At 39.2% G+C, this 17,087-nt stretch overlaps 1 protein-coding gene across 1 annotated transcript in view; it reads right to left on the reverse strand.

Moving 5' to 3' along the window:
• tpcn1 (two pore segment channel 1) overlaps nucleotides 1-17,087 on the reverse strand; it is a 68,963-nt gene that overhangs the window by 19,776 nt on the left and 32,100 nt on the right. Inside the window, exons 15-20 of the mRNA XM_043715843.1 lie at nucleotides 12,922-12,978; nucleotides 12,017-12,070; nucleotides 10,609-10,681; nucleotides 4,378-4,485; nucleotides 1,124-1,195; nucleotides 957-1,046 (exon numbers count right to left, since the gene is read on the reverse strand). Coding sequence (XP_043571778.1) covers nucleotides 957-1,046; nucleotides 1,124-1,195; nucleotides 4,378-4,485; nucleotides 10,609-10,681; nucleotides 12,017-12,070; nucleotides 12,922-12,978 — 454 coding nt within the window. The remainder of the gene's footprint in view (nucleotides 1-956; nucleotides 1,047-1,123; nucleotides 1,196-4,377; nucleotides 4,486-10,608; nucleotides 10,682-12,016; nucleotides 12,071-12,921; nucleotides 12,979-17,087) is intronic.

A 17,087-nucleotide genomic window follows, 5' to 3' on the forward strand; every position in this document is an offset into this window, starting at 1 on the left:
ATACAGAAAATTCTGGAGAAACTCAGTAGCTGGAAGCAAAAAGAAAAAATGCTGGAAAATCTCAGCAGGTCTGGCAGCATCTTTAAGGAGAGAAAAGAGCTGACGTCTCGAGTCTAACTGATTCTTTGTCAGTAGCTGGAAGTATTTGTGGACAGAAGAACAGAGTTCCACTATGACTTTTTCAGAACTGAAATGCTGCCACACCTGATGAAATTTTCCAGTATTTTCTGTGTTTGTTTCGGATTTCCAGCATCTGCAGTAAATTGCTTTTATTTAGTAAACAGTTAATTAGGACATTGAATTATAGCTTGAGTTCAACAGATGGAGTAGACCACAGTGCAGGAAACAAAGAGATCCCGGTGAAGAAAAAGGGAGAAGTTGTTCAGGATAGAACAAAAACTGGATGTTGTAGAGGTAAGGCAGATGAAGCTGTGGCAAGGAGATCTAAAAGCTGGGTTCTGAGAGCTGAATGTAAGGATTGGAAAGATATGCCTTTTGGGTGCCTGTGGAAATTATAAGTGGTGAGATCTAAAGGAACTTTGGGCTTACCTGATTGAGTAAAGGAACTTATTCTCCATCTCGGTAATAGAGGGCTGTGAGATTGTGTGGCAAGTATTTTGCCATTTATGCTGAAGAAGGATTGCTCACAGTTTTGTATGATGTACCTTAGTTTTATTCACCATTTAAAGTAAAATTTACCTCATTAGTTGACATATCCTTTACCTGTTAATTAAATTAATTATGTTGATTTTGGTGTTGTTACTGTGCAAGTTCTTAAAAATGAAATTTTACCCATCAGTCTTCTTTCTGTTTATGTTATGTTCCTTTCTTTTAAAGGAATTATTCATTTCTACGGGGGTTGTAACAAGAGGAATCAAAGAGTTTTAATTTTTGAGTTGCTCAGAAAATCTATATAGATTACAGTTAAGTATTTTTATTCCCAAGGATGGACTTACTTGCAGCAGTTAGGATAGAGAACATCACCAAAGAACTCCATTCCCACAATTGCAAACGAGTAGTAGAAGATCATGAGAGTTAACCCTAAACTGGGAGGCATAGGGAAAACATTACACTTTGTAGTAAAGTACTTAAATTAAAAATTACATAAAGACATGTGCCATACCTTGCCATTCTGGGAAGCAATTCAAACATTGTGTCCAGAACATCTCTGTATCTCCGTTTAATCTTAAACAATCTGCAAAATAAAGTTAATTTAGCAAGTTAGACTCTTAATATATCAAGGTGATATATTAAATAAAACTTTTTAATTATTTCAGGTAAAATAACCTTATTCACAATTTCCTCAGTTAATTGCCAGTTGAGCATTAAATTGGGGGTAAATATGTTGTGGAGACAAAGAAGAATTAACATTTCATTTCCAGTGACCCTTCTTCAGAACTGCTTCACTCAACCCGAAATGGTAACTCTGCTTTCTCTGCGCAGCTGCTGCCAGACCTACTGAGTTTTTCCAGCAATTTCTGACAATATCCCATGGAGCCAATTTGGAATCTCATACTAGCACATGGTGGAAACTGAATTTAATTAAATCTGGAATTAAAAGGCTAATAATGACTGTAAAACTATTGTCGTAAAATCCCATTGGTTCACTAATGTCCCTCAGGGAAGGAGGACTGCTGCTCTTACCTGGCCTGGCCTACATGTGACTCGAGACTCTCAGAAATGCAGCTGATTCCGAAATGGTCTGTGAGTTGTACCAATCTCTAAAAGGTCTCAAAAAATAAGAATGAAACCAGGTGGAACAGCTGACATCAACTAAAATACTAAATGAAAATGGCAAACTTAGATCTGTCAAACTTGCAAAGTCCTCTTTACCAACATCTGTGGGCTAGTCTTAAAATTGGGAAAGCTTTCTTCCAGACTAGCCAAGCAAAACTGATACAGTCATGCTCATGGAAGCATATCTTAAACACAACATCCCAGAGAAAAAAAAATCATCATCCCTGAGTATGTCCTGTCCTACATTGTCCTGGCAGTCCTCAACATTGACTCTGGACCACCTTAAGGGTCATGGCTCAGGCTAAACATAGTCCAGGAAACCTCATTTTGATTACCATTCAACACCCATTTTGCTGTTGAACATCACATTGGAGGAAACACTGAGGGTGCAAAGGCACAGCATGTACTCTGGATGGGGGGGATCTTCAATGCCATCACTAAATATGGCTTGGCAGACCAGACCATTACTGAGTGAGCTTATAAAGTCCCATTTCACATAAAAGCTAAACTGACTCTAAAGGCAGGTGGTGAGGGAACCAACAAGAGGTAAAAACATACTTGACCACATCCTCACCAATCTGCCTTCTACAAATGCATCTGTCCATGACAGTATGTAAGGGTGACTACTGCACAGTCCTTAAGCAGATGAAGTCCCATCTTCATATTGAGGGCACCCATCATGTGTCATGTGGCACCAGCACTGTACTAAATGGAATAGATTTCTAATAGATCTTACAACAGAAGATTAGGTATCCATGATGTGCTGTTAAACATCAACAGCAGGAGAGCTGTATTCAAACACAACCTGTAACGCATACTTCCCCTCCACCATTAACATCATGTTAGACGATCAATCCTGCCTCAATGAAAGATGCAGGAGGATAACCCAAGAGCACCACCAGGCACACCTAAAAATGAGGCAACAATCTGGTCGAGCTATAAAGCAGGACTAGTTACATGCTAAACAGCATAAGCATCAAATAATAAGCCAAGGATAAGCAATCCACAACCAATGGATCAGGTCTATGTTCTACAGTCTTGTCATGAGTAAGGTAGAAAATAAACACCTCCGTGAAGGGGGAGACTCCACAAACATCCCCATCCTCAGCCATGTGGGAGCCCAACACGTCAGTGCCAAAGACAAGGCTGAAGCATTTGCAACAACCTTCAGCCAGATGTACCATGTAAATGATCCATAACAGATGCCAGTCTGGAATCAATTTGATTCACTCCACATGAGGCATTGATACTGCAAAGAAATATGGGGCCTGACAGCAACAGCACTGAATATGTGCTCCAGAACTTGCTACAACCCTAGCCAAGCCTTTTCAGTACAGATACAACACTTGCATGTATCTAACATTGTAAAAGAAAAATCCAAATTAGGCCTGATACACAAAAATTGAGCCAAATACAAACTGGTCAATTGACTCCTTGGCATTCTACTCCCAATCCGAAATTAACAGAAGATGTCATCAACATTGTTATCAAGCACAACTTGTTCAGCAATAATCTATTCATTGATGCTAAGTTTGAGTTCTGATCTGTCCACACAGTTCCTTATCTCATTACAGCCTTGGTTTAAATATGGATAAAAGAGATGAACTCTGGATGTGAATTGAGTGACAGCACTTGACATCAGAGCCACATTTTAATGAGAGTGGGAGTAAGGAATTCTATCAAAATTAGAGTCAATGGAAATCCGGGAGAAAATCCTCTACTGGCTGAAATCATACTTGGCACAAGGAAAACAGTACCACTTGTTACAGGTCAGTTATCTGAGCCACAGGATAATTTTACAGAAGTTCCTCAGGATGGTGTCCTGGATCTAACCACTATCAGCTGCATCAGTGATCTTTCTGCTATCATTCAAACAGAATTGGAGATGTTTGCTGATGATTGCACATTGTTCAGCATTATTTATGACTCCTCAGATACTGAAGCAATCCATGTCCAATTGCAACAAGACCGAGACAATATCCAGGTTTGGGCTGACAAGTGGAAAGTTTTATTCATACAGCTCCAACAACACTCAAGAAGCTTGACACTATCTAGGCTAAAGTAGCCTGTTCAAGTAGCACCAAATCATATAAATATTCATTTCCTCCACTACCGACGCTCAATATTAGCTATGTGTGTTATTTATAATATGTGCTGCAGAAATTCAAAAGGTGTCTTAGCCAGGACTTTCCAGATCCACCACCAATATAATGGGCTGATCTACAACCCCAGTTTGCGTTCACAGCAATTTAAAAATTCAGCCCAGTAATTCAAAAGGAGACAATACTGAATCTTTCTACCATTTAATCATAGAAAATCTTAATTTTTTTTGTACAAAACAATCTGAATAATAAATGAGTTTATCACTTTGATTGAAGATTGATATTTTTTGGTATTTCTTTTTAGTTGTTAACATTGCTCCCATTTTTAACTGGGAAGGTTTGTCTACTTGCCCAGAAAATAACTATTCAAAACAAGGTCTTAACAAAAAGAATATTAAATGACAATATTAGAAGCAAAAACTGAGCATATTTGCTTCAAATTGAAGTAGATTTTCAAAACGTTGATATTTTATACATTAAAAAAGCAGAATCACTTATCTGAAAGTAATACATGCTGAGTCAAGAATTGGTTACTAACCTTAGCAGCTGAAGTGGCCTCAAGATGACGATGAAATAGAATGGTTCCATATCAAAAGCTAAGACCACTATTCCAACAAATGCAAATACGGTGACCAAGAAATCAAACCTAATGTAAAAAAAAAGGAAATTATATGTTTCTTTGCAGTATAAAAGATAGCAAAGACCACCCAGGCTATATTTTGTTTATCAAACATATAGACACATGTACACACAAAAATTTATAATGCGATAAAGTTATAACAGCAAACTTGATCAAAACGCAAAATTAAAATTTTCCAACCTTTCTGATTTTAAACGTATTACCATTATATACTCTAAATGATTAATGTTACTGACAATTTTGTATGTGAAGATTGTAGGATTTAAGATGTTTTGAAATACGTTTTTCTTCTAAACATTGCCTGTATCCAATGGAAATGCGGGTTTTAGCTTGTTGGAATATGCCAAAAAAAAAGGAATCATGAAAAGTTAGATGATAGAAATTTGTGGCAATGTCATATGGATTATTCAACAAGCACCTGCCTATTTTTGAACCAAAATGCATTGATGTATCAGACCAGAATAGCAGAGCAGAGTTCATTCCTGCACACAAGCTCATCACAGTTTATCCTTACATTGTAACTCACAAACCTAAATATTTGACAAAAATTTACTTTTATGTCGTAACTTCACAGGAATGTTAGAGCACAAAATTACATGCTGAGCCACATAAGGTGTCATTAGGACAAAGAAAAAATGAAAACCTAAGTCTGAAGGAGAATCTTAAAGGAAGAAAAAGAAAGTCAAACAGCTCACAGAATTATCATGGTGGCAAAATGATTGAGTTTGATTTTCAGGTTCAATCAATTTTTTTTTGCATTTCAGGAACTTGTACTTAAACAATTCCTTTTCCATAGAAAAACTTCTCGGGGCATTTCAAGGAATTGTATTTGGAAGTAACAATACCAAAGCAATGAAGGAAATATTACGAGTGACAACCAAAAGCTTAATCAAAGGAGGATTTTAATGATGATCTGAAAGAACAAAAGAGATGCAGCTATGGAGAGGTTTAAGGAGGAGATTCCATAACATACAACATTCAGAGTTCAAGATAATTGTTAAGGTGTTTGTAAAATTTACAAAGTTATGATCTATAGAGACAAATGGCCAGATGAAAAGATTCATTCCAGGTAAAGGATATTTTTAAGTATGTGGAAGAGCCAAAGCTATTAGAGTTGCAACTAAGTATTAAGCTGTTTTAACAGTCCAAGCAATCAGAGCTGGGCTATCTTTAGAATTCAGAAAGAAAAGTCAGTCAATTAATCTGTGTTTTGCAGGTCTCAGGAATGGACAAACAGCATGGCATCTGGTAAAAATAGAGGATGTCACCAAAATAAAATATTTAGCCATCATGACAGTTGAGCTAGACACTTTACAGTGAAGATAGGTGTGAAATTTCAGTAGGCTTGAGCATTTGTAGAGGATATTGCTGTTTATGATAAGATCTTTCAAATTTGCGATATAATATAGCTGTTTTATTTCATTTTTTGCGTTAATAATTTATGTTCTTTTGTTAAAGTACATTCACATATTTGTGTGAAAATGTCCAGTGACTGACCACCATGGTAACCAAATTGCATGTACTATCTATCATGTCAGATTTCACTCTGAAATCTGACTTGCCCATTAATACAATCCAATGGGGAAAGGGAGGGCTTTGCACAGGAGTCTGGAGTTGCAAAAACCTAGGATGAATCTTACCATATTTTGACTAAGTGTTATTCTCATCAGATTTCATTACCTCCTTAATGCCTAGCAAACTCTCTTGGGCTTTCATCCCTAGCTTGTCCCATTAATTAACTCTCACAGCCTTATGGTTCCTCCAATGCTAGTCTGATTCTCCCACTCCCCATAGCTGGAGGTACTCATCATTACCCGAATACTCTGGCATATACTGGCATGCTGGTGGCAATGAAGTATTGAAGAGGCTGTTGAACACTCAGTTAAGTGTTGGCAGTCTGGAGCTGCCCTGTACATTCCATACATGCACCCAGGGTACTGCAGTCTTCATGGTGCAGAGAAATGCCCAACAGTGCAGGAAGAAAGTGAATGACCTTCTTGCTTCCACCAGCTTAAGTGCCACCGTTTTATCTTTCCTACTGCACCTCCCACCAAGGCTCATGCATTACCACTCACAATACTGAATGCAACACCTTCCCTCACTTATTCACATACCCCAACAACACCTCAACCTACTAATCTTGCAATCCATCTGCACTGCCTTCTCATTCACAAGACACCTTGCTATCTTTTCAGTAACTACACCAGCAGTAACAGCTATGTCAGCCCTTTTGGTCTCACTCGATCCTTCTTTCCTTCATTGAAGGAAATAGCCCAGAAGGTTGAAAGGGACAGGGTATCTAATATTTGGCTCCTTATGAGGAGAGGAACTTGGCACTGGCCAGTGGAAACCAGGATGCCTCCTGTGGGGATGTGTAAACCTCACATCCCAGTGACCAAGAAGGACACATTGTCCATTGTTGTGCTCCTCTCCCATTACCTCCACTGTGTACTTCATGTTAACATGTCACAACTTCTACCTCTTTGTCGCAGGACTTTTTTTGCCTCCTGCAGGTATTAAAAGGATGCCCAGAGTGGGCAGTCAAAAGGGCTGCCTTGCAAGATAGCTCCCTCTGCCACCTCTGAGTACAGGTGCCTCAGAAGAAGCACTGACAAGGCTACCTCCTGCACCTTCAGGTGAAGACCTCATATGGTCAGCAATTAACAACTTCGTAGACATGCCCAACCAGATACAGAAGTAGCAAGCAGGTTTGTCAGTGGCACTGGGCAACCTAACCCAATACTTCAAGACTGTATCAACTTGGTTGAGACCCTGCTACCTCAGGCGTGCAAGCATCTGATTGTCTCCATGAGGCTGGCAGTTGACATGGAGAGCAAGGTTCAGCAGTCTCAGGATCTGCAGGATATGTGTGGCCCTGAACTCCATTGCTTTAGCCATTGATGCTCAGCACCAATGGTAAAGCGATAGGAGGAAAAAGACTTCCATTTCTCCCCAGGTGCACTTGCCTCACAGAGAAGGATGCTGCTGCCTGTCGGCACATAGGTGGAGGAGGAAACACACCCAGGCTTCCTAGAACTGTCCTCTGAGGACACTCCAGAGGTAGCCAGGCCAACCTGCTCTCCACACTTAGCCTATGGAAGGTCAAGTTGAAGTACATTTACCTCTGGACATGGCACACTCAGCAGGTTTAGACCCTGTAAGCAATATTACTGGGGTCAGCTGATCACACCTCCAAGGACAATAGGTTCAGTGTAGTGCAAGCTCTTCCCCCCAGCTATGAACCCCAGAAATGTATTGAGAAAGAAGACTTTCTGAAGACACAGGTGACTTGTCACTGGAAATAGGCTCTAACATTTGTAAATATATGTTCTCTTTTCACCATCAACTGTATGCGGTAGACCCTGTCTAGCCACATTGCATCATGAAAAGTTCAGAATGCATTCATCGTTAGTGTTACACAACTCTCAATGATCTACGATGTGAAGTGAGCAGCTCCTGTGCCATGTGGAGGCGATGGATAAATGATAGCTGACTGCTCCTTTGGCATCTAGGCTCCATCTCTCTAAATGGACAAAAATTACTACTGCATCACAGATATTAGTGGCATTTATTTGTTATCTTCCATGGTCTAATCAGGAGTGCTGACATAAAATAAATTGGATTGCACACAGTGGGCTCATGCCTAATGTTCACAAGAAACGTATAGCTTGCAGCGAGTTTCAGTTTTAGTGTACTGTCAGTTCTGCTATAACTCATCTTTCGTTAACGTGAAATGGCTGGAAAATGATTGGGTGAATAGGCAACACTGTTTCTAAAACACAAATTTTTAAAGTGTGTGTTGGCCATTATGTGATTACATCACGTACACTAAGTGTACTTGTATTGTGCGATATTTGTATAGCATGGGGTCACACAGGAACACAATTATCGCACTCCGGAAGAAATGGTTGTATGTTATTTGTATAATACTGTTATACTGTTATCCTTTGAAATTCCTCGCAATTAAAACCTCCTCCCTCATACAATGAAGCACTTACCCCGCACAATATGGGTGCAGTTACAGCTATTTTAATCTCTATTGTGCACATGTTATTTACAGGATGATGGAAAGACAAAAGCAGTCACTCATTGGACAGCAATTTCTCACTTCACTTTGCCATTTCACAATGTAGGTGAATCCCCAAACATAAACTTCTCCTTTCTGCTATTCCTCCCATCAACCCCACAGACTTTCCCACCCACCTTATCTAACTGAGTTTCATATCCCAGCTTTATACACCCCTCCACCCCATAACCCCTGACATATCAAGTCAGATGTTAGGTCTTCCAGATGCTCGGTAGAAGCCAGCATACTGCTTACTATCTATGACTTCCCCCAAGCTCTCACACGACTGCTATCACTTCCTCACTCCTTCACCTCCCCCATTTTACATACTGAATTGCCCACTTTCAGTACTGTTATGCCCTCTGCATCCCAGGATTCTGCCTGAAATTCCCATGGTTAAGTTCTCCAGCCTCTCCACTTCACACCAGTGCCCCCCGATAACCCTCTAGTGTTCTAGTATGACAACGCCCTTGACTGACTATAGCATCCCTTCATTTTGAGAGACTGAGCTGAAAAGCTCCAAAAAGATGAATTGCCACACTCCTGACTGGTATCTATGCAGCTCCTTGATTTGTGGTCTTGCAACTCCCTGGACCAATTGCATTGAATCTACGGGGCTGACCGGAACCCAATCCATGGGCTGGAGAGCTACCAATCTCCTGGCCATGTCCAAGTTCCTGGATTGATATTGGAGGCTGTCCCTGCTTTATTGTGCCTCGAACACTTAATTCCAGTACATCACTAAGGATTCCTCCCCTTATACTTGGAAAGATGGTCATTTGCTTACAGCATGTGCAATGTATTTACTACTGAAGCTGCTGGCATATGCTGCGGGTGTGAGATTGGTGTCCCAAGTTGCCATTCAGGCAAATCTTTGACAGATGACTGCTGACCAGAATGACAAGCAGGGACTCTGTGAGCAGGTAGGCACTATAAGTGAGCACAAAGACAGAAGTGAACAGCCTGAAATTCAGCTTGGTCCAGTGTGTGAGCTGAATGCCTGTCCCTGCACACAAAGTCTCCTTGCAGCAGGATTGCAATGAGAGGTGCTAGTGCACACCAAAGTGCAGCATTAAAATGCAGAAGCATGTTGTAAATGGACTGGCAATGTACAATGGCATTTGTCAAATGTATGTGTCTGTGGATGTGGGGTGCATGCAGTCACTATCCATGGTGCATTGGTGAGATGATAGTGCCAGATTTTCAAGATGGAGGTCCAGAGGACCAAGCAATAAGCTGGAGTCATCAAGTACCTGCTCTGATTTCCATCTTGGAAATTTTCGACATCTGACAGATGATAGAATGGGAGCCTGCATATTAACGGCTCAAGATTAGGTGATACTGTATAATAATCCCTGTTAATACTGATCTTTCTGCTTACTGGCAAGAATCTCATCTCAATATCCAGAGCTGAGTTGGAAAATGTAGGTTGTTGATCCTGATGTAGGTAAAGAATTGTTCAACCTCTCAAATGATTCTCCCAAACTTCATGCCAAAGCCCATGCCATTCAGGTCCTGAGAAGACTTCATACTAGTGTTTCTGGATGATTGTAAGGCTGGAGTAATTACAGAAATAGAGCTGAGAAATATAGAAGATGAAAAATTTAAATCTGAGTCATAGGAGATCCATAAGCAAAAATAGGTTGCTAAGAACAGGCACGATGAAATGAATGGGATTTGGCATAGTACGATAAAGACAACAAAATTTTGTATGAATTGTAGGATAAAGTGTGAGATGTTTTCCAGGTCAGCTTTTGAAAATGGAGTCTGATGGACTTCCCATCAAATAGAAGGTAAGAGTTGTGGTAATAGCTTCATAGCTGGGACAGCCAAAAAAGGATCCAAGTGAGGAATTATAGAGATTCAACCTCTAACTGCAATAATTCAAATTTCCTGTATTGCCTCAAGAGTAATAATAGCCTAATGATTCCAAGAGCAGTTCCACTGCATAAATGCAGCAAATTCATCAGTGCATTGGTTTGGATTATAATATGCACTTGCCACAAATCCAACATTATGAATTATTTATTCTGTCCACTATTTTGAAGTTGTTCCATACTCACAGATTCCAGCCAGATGTGAAGTATTCAGATGGTCCCAGCCCAGTGATTTTCAGTAACATTTCTACCCCGTAAACTACTCAAAACAGAAGTATCTTTGTCAATGGGTAAACATTCATCGAATACTTACAATACATGATTTGAAGTATAGGAAAGATAATTAAATCAAAAGTATGCTTTTTTCTCATTTTGGCACTAATCAAACAGTAAGTATGACAGTTTTAACATTACCTACACCTCTACTCAAAAACTAAATTACTTTACTGTTCCTAGTACTATCCTTTAACAAATTCAGATAAGCTTGTCAATTTTCAATTGTTTTAATAAAGAATAAAAAAATCCTTTTTACGGCTATGAAGTACATCTTGCTGCCTGTACCTCTGGAAGAAGACTGAAATCTCAATTTGTATTTATGCACTTCCACAGATGCAAGCATGGCATGTTTCCTAGATCATTACAAACACACAATGCCAATACTTAAATCTGCTACAAAAACCTGAACATTCTAAGCATAAGATGTATTTAAAAGGAAGTCCTGATATAGCAATCCATATAATTCAGCAAAAATGTTTAGGCTCCAATAATTTACATCACCTAGATGTAGAGCCATTTAGATCAATTCCAAAGACATATCAGATTCCTGAAGGAAATTATTTGTAGCCGAAATTTGGGACAAACTTCAAGAAATATTAACATTCCCGAGAATAAGGGATCTTTACAGTGAAATATCTTTCTCCCAAATTTCCAGAGACTAATTATGTGAATATTTGATATAAATTTTGCGTCGAAAGACTTGGCTGCACACGTAAATCACCTTCAACCCTTAAATCAATATCATGAGGGAATAAGTGGGAATAAATATCAAATAATAATGTCAGTGGCATCACAAAATGTAAAACAGATCTGAGGAGGTTGAAGTAAAACTTAGTTTCAAGTACAAAAAATAAGCACAAAGGGAGCATCGTTGTTACTAAACAACATAAAATTCAGCCTCCATCTCTTAATCACAGTTAGGTTGCAATAGTACGATGAAGAAAACCACTCTCTAGAGATCCCCCATCCCACATTTGAAGAATGGTGTGATGGTAAAGCATTCAATTAAGAGTTTTAATGGAACAAAAAAACTTTACATTCAGTAATTTTTTTCCCTATTCTTCTCTTGTAAGAGAATGTTCCTACACTCTATTCTTTCTCTGGATAGGTGAAGGGTCAACAACTTCCTTCTCTCCCCATACCCAGATTTCACAATCAGTCATCTCTCTTACAGGTTAAAAATTTTCACCCTTTACAAACATCAGTCCTTTCTATTGAATAAACAATACCACAAAACTTTTCTTATTTAACCCAATTACATGGCCAGATACTATACAGAAATTAGAAGATGAAGCAATAATAAAATACTAGCACTTACTTGTGAGAAATACAATGTAACTCCAGGGCACAATCCGGAGGAAAAAGGCACCATCTACAGAAGAGATAATGAATCATCCCAAAAAAGAAATAAAATTTCAAATCCAGGGTCATATACAGAAGATGGTAGATGCACGTTTGTAACATGTTAAAAAAAAAGTGCAGTTCTAGAGAGAACTGTTGGGTTAGGTATTTACTTTACCTCCTGACTATAAAGGTGATGTAACCAATCTGCTGTCAGTCACAGGAATCACATAATTTCCATTTCCATTCAAGTCTGTATGCAAGTTTTATGCAAGTTAAAAATCGTCCCCAATACCTTTGATAATAGAAGTTAGATGTACAACCTAATTTGTTTTTCCTATAGAAGAGTTGATCTAAAAATCCTGCAGGGTCAGAAAAATTCACGATTTGATTCCCCTAGCCAGTGAGCATCATTAAGTTCCTAGATAACTGGATTATAGAGCAGAAAGTCACTTGATGTTCTCAGTCCTAAACACTGCTCAATAAAACTTGCTGATATTACAGGGATATAGATTCTGTGATCCTTCTGCCATGCTACTTTGCCTTCAATCAACATGCAACAAAGCATGCACATAAAGAATAGCCACTCAAACAAGGTACAAATTGTCCCCAGTGAGTCCAGAATCTTGGAGGCAACAGCTTCAGAAAATGAGTGGTGAGAGGAAAGCTGGCAGAGGAATTGGACCCATAAACAATTTTCATGTCCAATTTATACAACGGTGTGTTGGGATATTTTGATCAATTTCATGTTATTTCTCATTGACATTTGGGTCACATGTTTAAATATAATCTAATTATGTAAAGAACATCTACTAAATTCAACACTTTATCTAAAACAATTTAACTGATTTACAAAAATGGATTTGTAGATTGTTTTGACACCTTTGATCATGAGTGTGTCAGCCAGTATCCAAATTCCATTTACAGCAATAACAACATCTGAAACAGAAAGATATATGTATATCAGATAATTGTTCAAGTCGACATTTTTTTTTCAGAAGTTACACATTGAATTGCAAGTTCACAACCAAATTCAGTGATTATCCAAAACTCACGATTCACTTATAGGTTGGTTTTATTTTGTCATTTGATGCATTGTTCATTTCCACCTTATCTTCCCTTTTTCCGTGTTTTAACAAACTTCATAGAAGTACAGAAAATGGGAGCAGGAATAGGCTGATCAACCCTTCATGGCTGATCATTCAACTCAGTATACTTTTCTCACTTTTTGTCCCCACATCCTTTAATCTCTTTATGAAGTTAACTTATAGAAAAATGGCTAATCAAAATATTTTAACAGGTTTTACATCCCAAAGGAAAAGGACGGTTATGCTTACAGGGCAATAACACATCACCTTCATAAAATGAAATGTTATGATTTACACTCCCCTCTTTATTCCTAACAATATTGTGGGTCTGTTCAAACTACCTCTGATTTCATTGGTTCAATGATGCATACTAATATAATGGTCAATAAAATGACACTCTTCCAAGAGAAGAAAGTTAATTGTGTAAAATGAAACAATAAATCAATACCTCAAATTTATATTTTCTAATCATGGCAAAAGTCCCATTTTAAATGTCATTTTAGCACTGAGACTGCAACCAATCTGCACACCCTGTAATGATTAGTCAATAACTTAAGCAACATATGCAGAGTTCTTCTCAAATAATGCATATTGAGGAAGCAAATGTAACTTAATGCCATAAGACAAAATTACCATTACTTTGGAATCATTCTGTGTGAGTACTTGAAACCTGGGACTTAAAATGGAATCTAATTACAGCTGAAAAGATTAAAAAGTATCTGTTTCCTTTTGGTAGTCACTAATATGCAAACAGTGCACTGGTGACAAGGCAATTTTATCAAATTTAGTCTACAAATAAATTTGGTATATATTAACTAAAATGAGACCATAGTCTTATGTAAAATTCAACAGGATAGCAGACATTATAGACAACCTTACTCCATCCTTACCATTCTCCAATATTTCAATTCCAAATAGGTGCAACACATTTTACTTCAACTCAGTTGTCTTAAATTTACTTGTGCTTTTTTCAAAATTGGGATAACACAAAAAGGCAGATAAAGGTATTTAACTTTATGATTGCCAAGATTCTGATTAACGATTTAAGTTCATTGGTCTGAAATGTTAGGCATTATTCAAGCAGCTGACTAGGACAGAATCCACCAAGCGAGCAGTTGGTGAGAGTCTTGTCGTAGCTACTGTAATGAGATCAGCCAAGTCAAGACTTCAGAATATGAGTTCTCTAATGAGGGCTATTAGTCTGGTCCAATCAGAAAACCCTGGCTGACAAATAAGAACAGGAGTGTTCCTCTCCCTTGTAAAATTGCTGTCTCTTTTGTACAGCTGTAAATGTTTTTTGTAAACTGTTTTGTAATTTGTTTAATAAAAAAAAATAAACAGGAGATGGAGTCTCCTCAGTTTAAAAAAAAAGAACAGGAGTGTTACACTGCTTGTCACTGGCCACCCGGGTGTTTTCCTATCTTCCTGGTGGTGGAAATTGAATAAAGATTCGTGCACTTTGTGTCTTTCACTGTGTCTCACACCTGCACACACACACCATGGGCGCTGGGGAAAAAATAAGCACTACCGCACTTAGGTGGTAGTGTGGGGGTTAAAAAGAAACAAAAAAAAGGAAAAAAAAAAGAAAGGAGTGTAAGGGCAGTGCTTGTCACTGGCCACTTAAAAAAAGAAGAAAAAAAAGGAAAAAAATACTAAAACGTTCGACTGCCTGCCCCTCTTCCGCGGTTACGTTGGGGCCCGGGTGTCTCTGGAGAAGGAGCACGCGGTGTCCACCAACACCCTGGAGTTGTTCAGGGGGAGGTGGGCGCCGCAGGGAGTGGAGTGCATTATTTCTCCCTCCAACTATATTTTGATTTAGTCCCTACCCTCCCCTCCACTGTTTTGATCACACAGCACTGCCCTTTGATGTGAAGGGCAGTGTTTGTCACTGGCCACCCGGGTGTTTTCCTATCTTCTTGGTGGTGGAAATTGAATAAAGATTCGTGCACTTTGTGTCTTTCACTGTGTCTCACACCTACACACACACACCATGGTTGCTGGGGAAAAAATAAGCACTACCGCACTTAGGTGGTAGTGTGGGGGTTAAATTATTTTAAAAAAAGAAAACAAAAAGAACAGGAGTGTTCCTCTCCCTTGAAAATTGCTGTCTCTTGTGTACAGTTGTAAATGTTTTTTGTAAACTGTTTTGTAATTTGTTTAATAAAAAAAATAAATAAACAGGAGATGGAGTCTCCTCAGTTTAAAAAAAAAGAACAGGAGTGTTCTTCCGGAAAACCCGGGTGTTTTCCTTTCTCCCGGGTGGTGGAAATTGAATAAAGATTCATGCACCTTGTGTCTCTCACTGTGTCTCACACCTGCACACACACAACATGGGTGCTGGGGAAAAGCTAACCACTACCGCAGCTAGGCAGTAGTATGGGGGTAAAAAACGAAAAAAAAAGAAAAAGGAAGGAAAAAAAAGGATGGGAGTGTTAAAATATAAGCACTACCGCGGTTAGGCGGTAGTGTGGGGGAAAAAATTTTTTATAAAAGAACAGGAGTGTACCCTCCCCTTCACTGTTTGATCACAAAGCATTGCCCTTTGATGTCAAGGGCACTGCTTGTCACAGGCCACTCGGGTGTTTTCCTTTCTTCCTGGTGGTGGAAATTGAATAAAGATTCGTGCACCTTGTGTCTCTCACTGTGTCTCACACCTGTGCACACACACAACATGGGTGCTGGGGAAAAAATAAGCACTACCGCAGTTAGGCGGTTATGTGAGGGTTAAAAAAAAAAGGAACAGGAGTGTTAAAATATAAGCACTACCGCAGTTAGGCGGTAGTGTGGGGGTTTAAAGAAAAAAAAACAAATAAAAAAATACAGAGACAAAAAGAGAAAAAAAAGAACAGGAGTGTTCCCTCCCCTTTCACTGTTTGATCACACAGCATTGCCCTTTGATGTGAAGGGTGTTTCCTTTCTTCCTGGCGGTAGAAACTAAATAAAGGTTCGCACACCTTGTGTCTTTCACTGTGTCTCACACCTGCACACACACAATAAAAAAAACAGGTGTGTCAGAGGTTCTGTTCACTCTGAGAGCTGGCTCTGAGGAAGCTGGACCAGTGTCAAGGACTCTCCACGTGTAAATAATGGGTGACTTGGTGATGGGATACCTGCCTCTGTGGAATTATTTCAATAAAAAAAAAGAACAGGAGTGTTGGAGAAGGGGGGGACTGATTCTGGGACTGGCTAGCCCATAGCCAAAAGGGAAAAAAAGGAAAAAAAAGGAGTATTCTTTGTTGGTATTTCTCAATTATTATCCAATGTCAGTCACTCCGATTGTAATGAGGATGTTATGGGTGGGGCAAATTTTTTGTGTATGATCTTGTGTGGAATTTCACTGCACATTGCTTTCAGATAGGATGGATGGGTTAAATCATAATCATTTGTACAAAACCTATTGGTGGAAATGGGTGTGGAATTCTTTAAGTCAACAACCACTGTTAACCCCTTCCTGTTCCTTTTCACATCAATTAAATGTTTGAAGTTTTGCCAAAGTAAAAAAAAAGTGTTGATCCAGGCAGTGGACCGTGGAGGGGGTCGTTAGAGACGACTGCCTGCCCCTCTTCCGCGGTTAAGTTAGAGCTCGGGTGTCTCTGGAGAAGGAGCACGTGGTCTCCACCAACATCCTGGAGTTGTTCAGGGTGAGATGGGCGCCGCAGGGAGTGGAGTGCATTATTTCCCTTTCCAACTCTATTTTGATTTAGTCCCTGCCCTCCCCTTCACTGTTTGATCACACAGCATTGCCCTTTGATGTGAAGGGCATCTCTTGTCACTTGCCATTCGGTTGTTTCCTTTCTTCCTGGTGGTGGAAACTGAATAAAGATTTGTGCACCTTGTGTCTTTCACTGTGTTTCACACCTGCACACACACAACATGGGTGCTGGGAAAAAAATAAGCACTACCGCAGTTAGGCAGTAGTGTGGGGGTTAAAAAAAATAAACAGGAGTGTCAGAGGTTCGA

This window comes from Chiloscyllium plagiosum, chromosome 25 (assembly GCF_004010195.1).
Source record: "Chiloscyllium plagiosum isolate BGI_BamShark_2017 chromosome 25, ASM401019v2, whole genome shotgun sequence".
Taxonomy (NCBI): Eukaryota; Metazoa; Chordata; class Chondrichthyes; order Orectolobiformes; family Hemiscylliidae; genus Chiloscyllium; species Chiloscyllium plagiosum.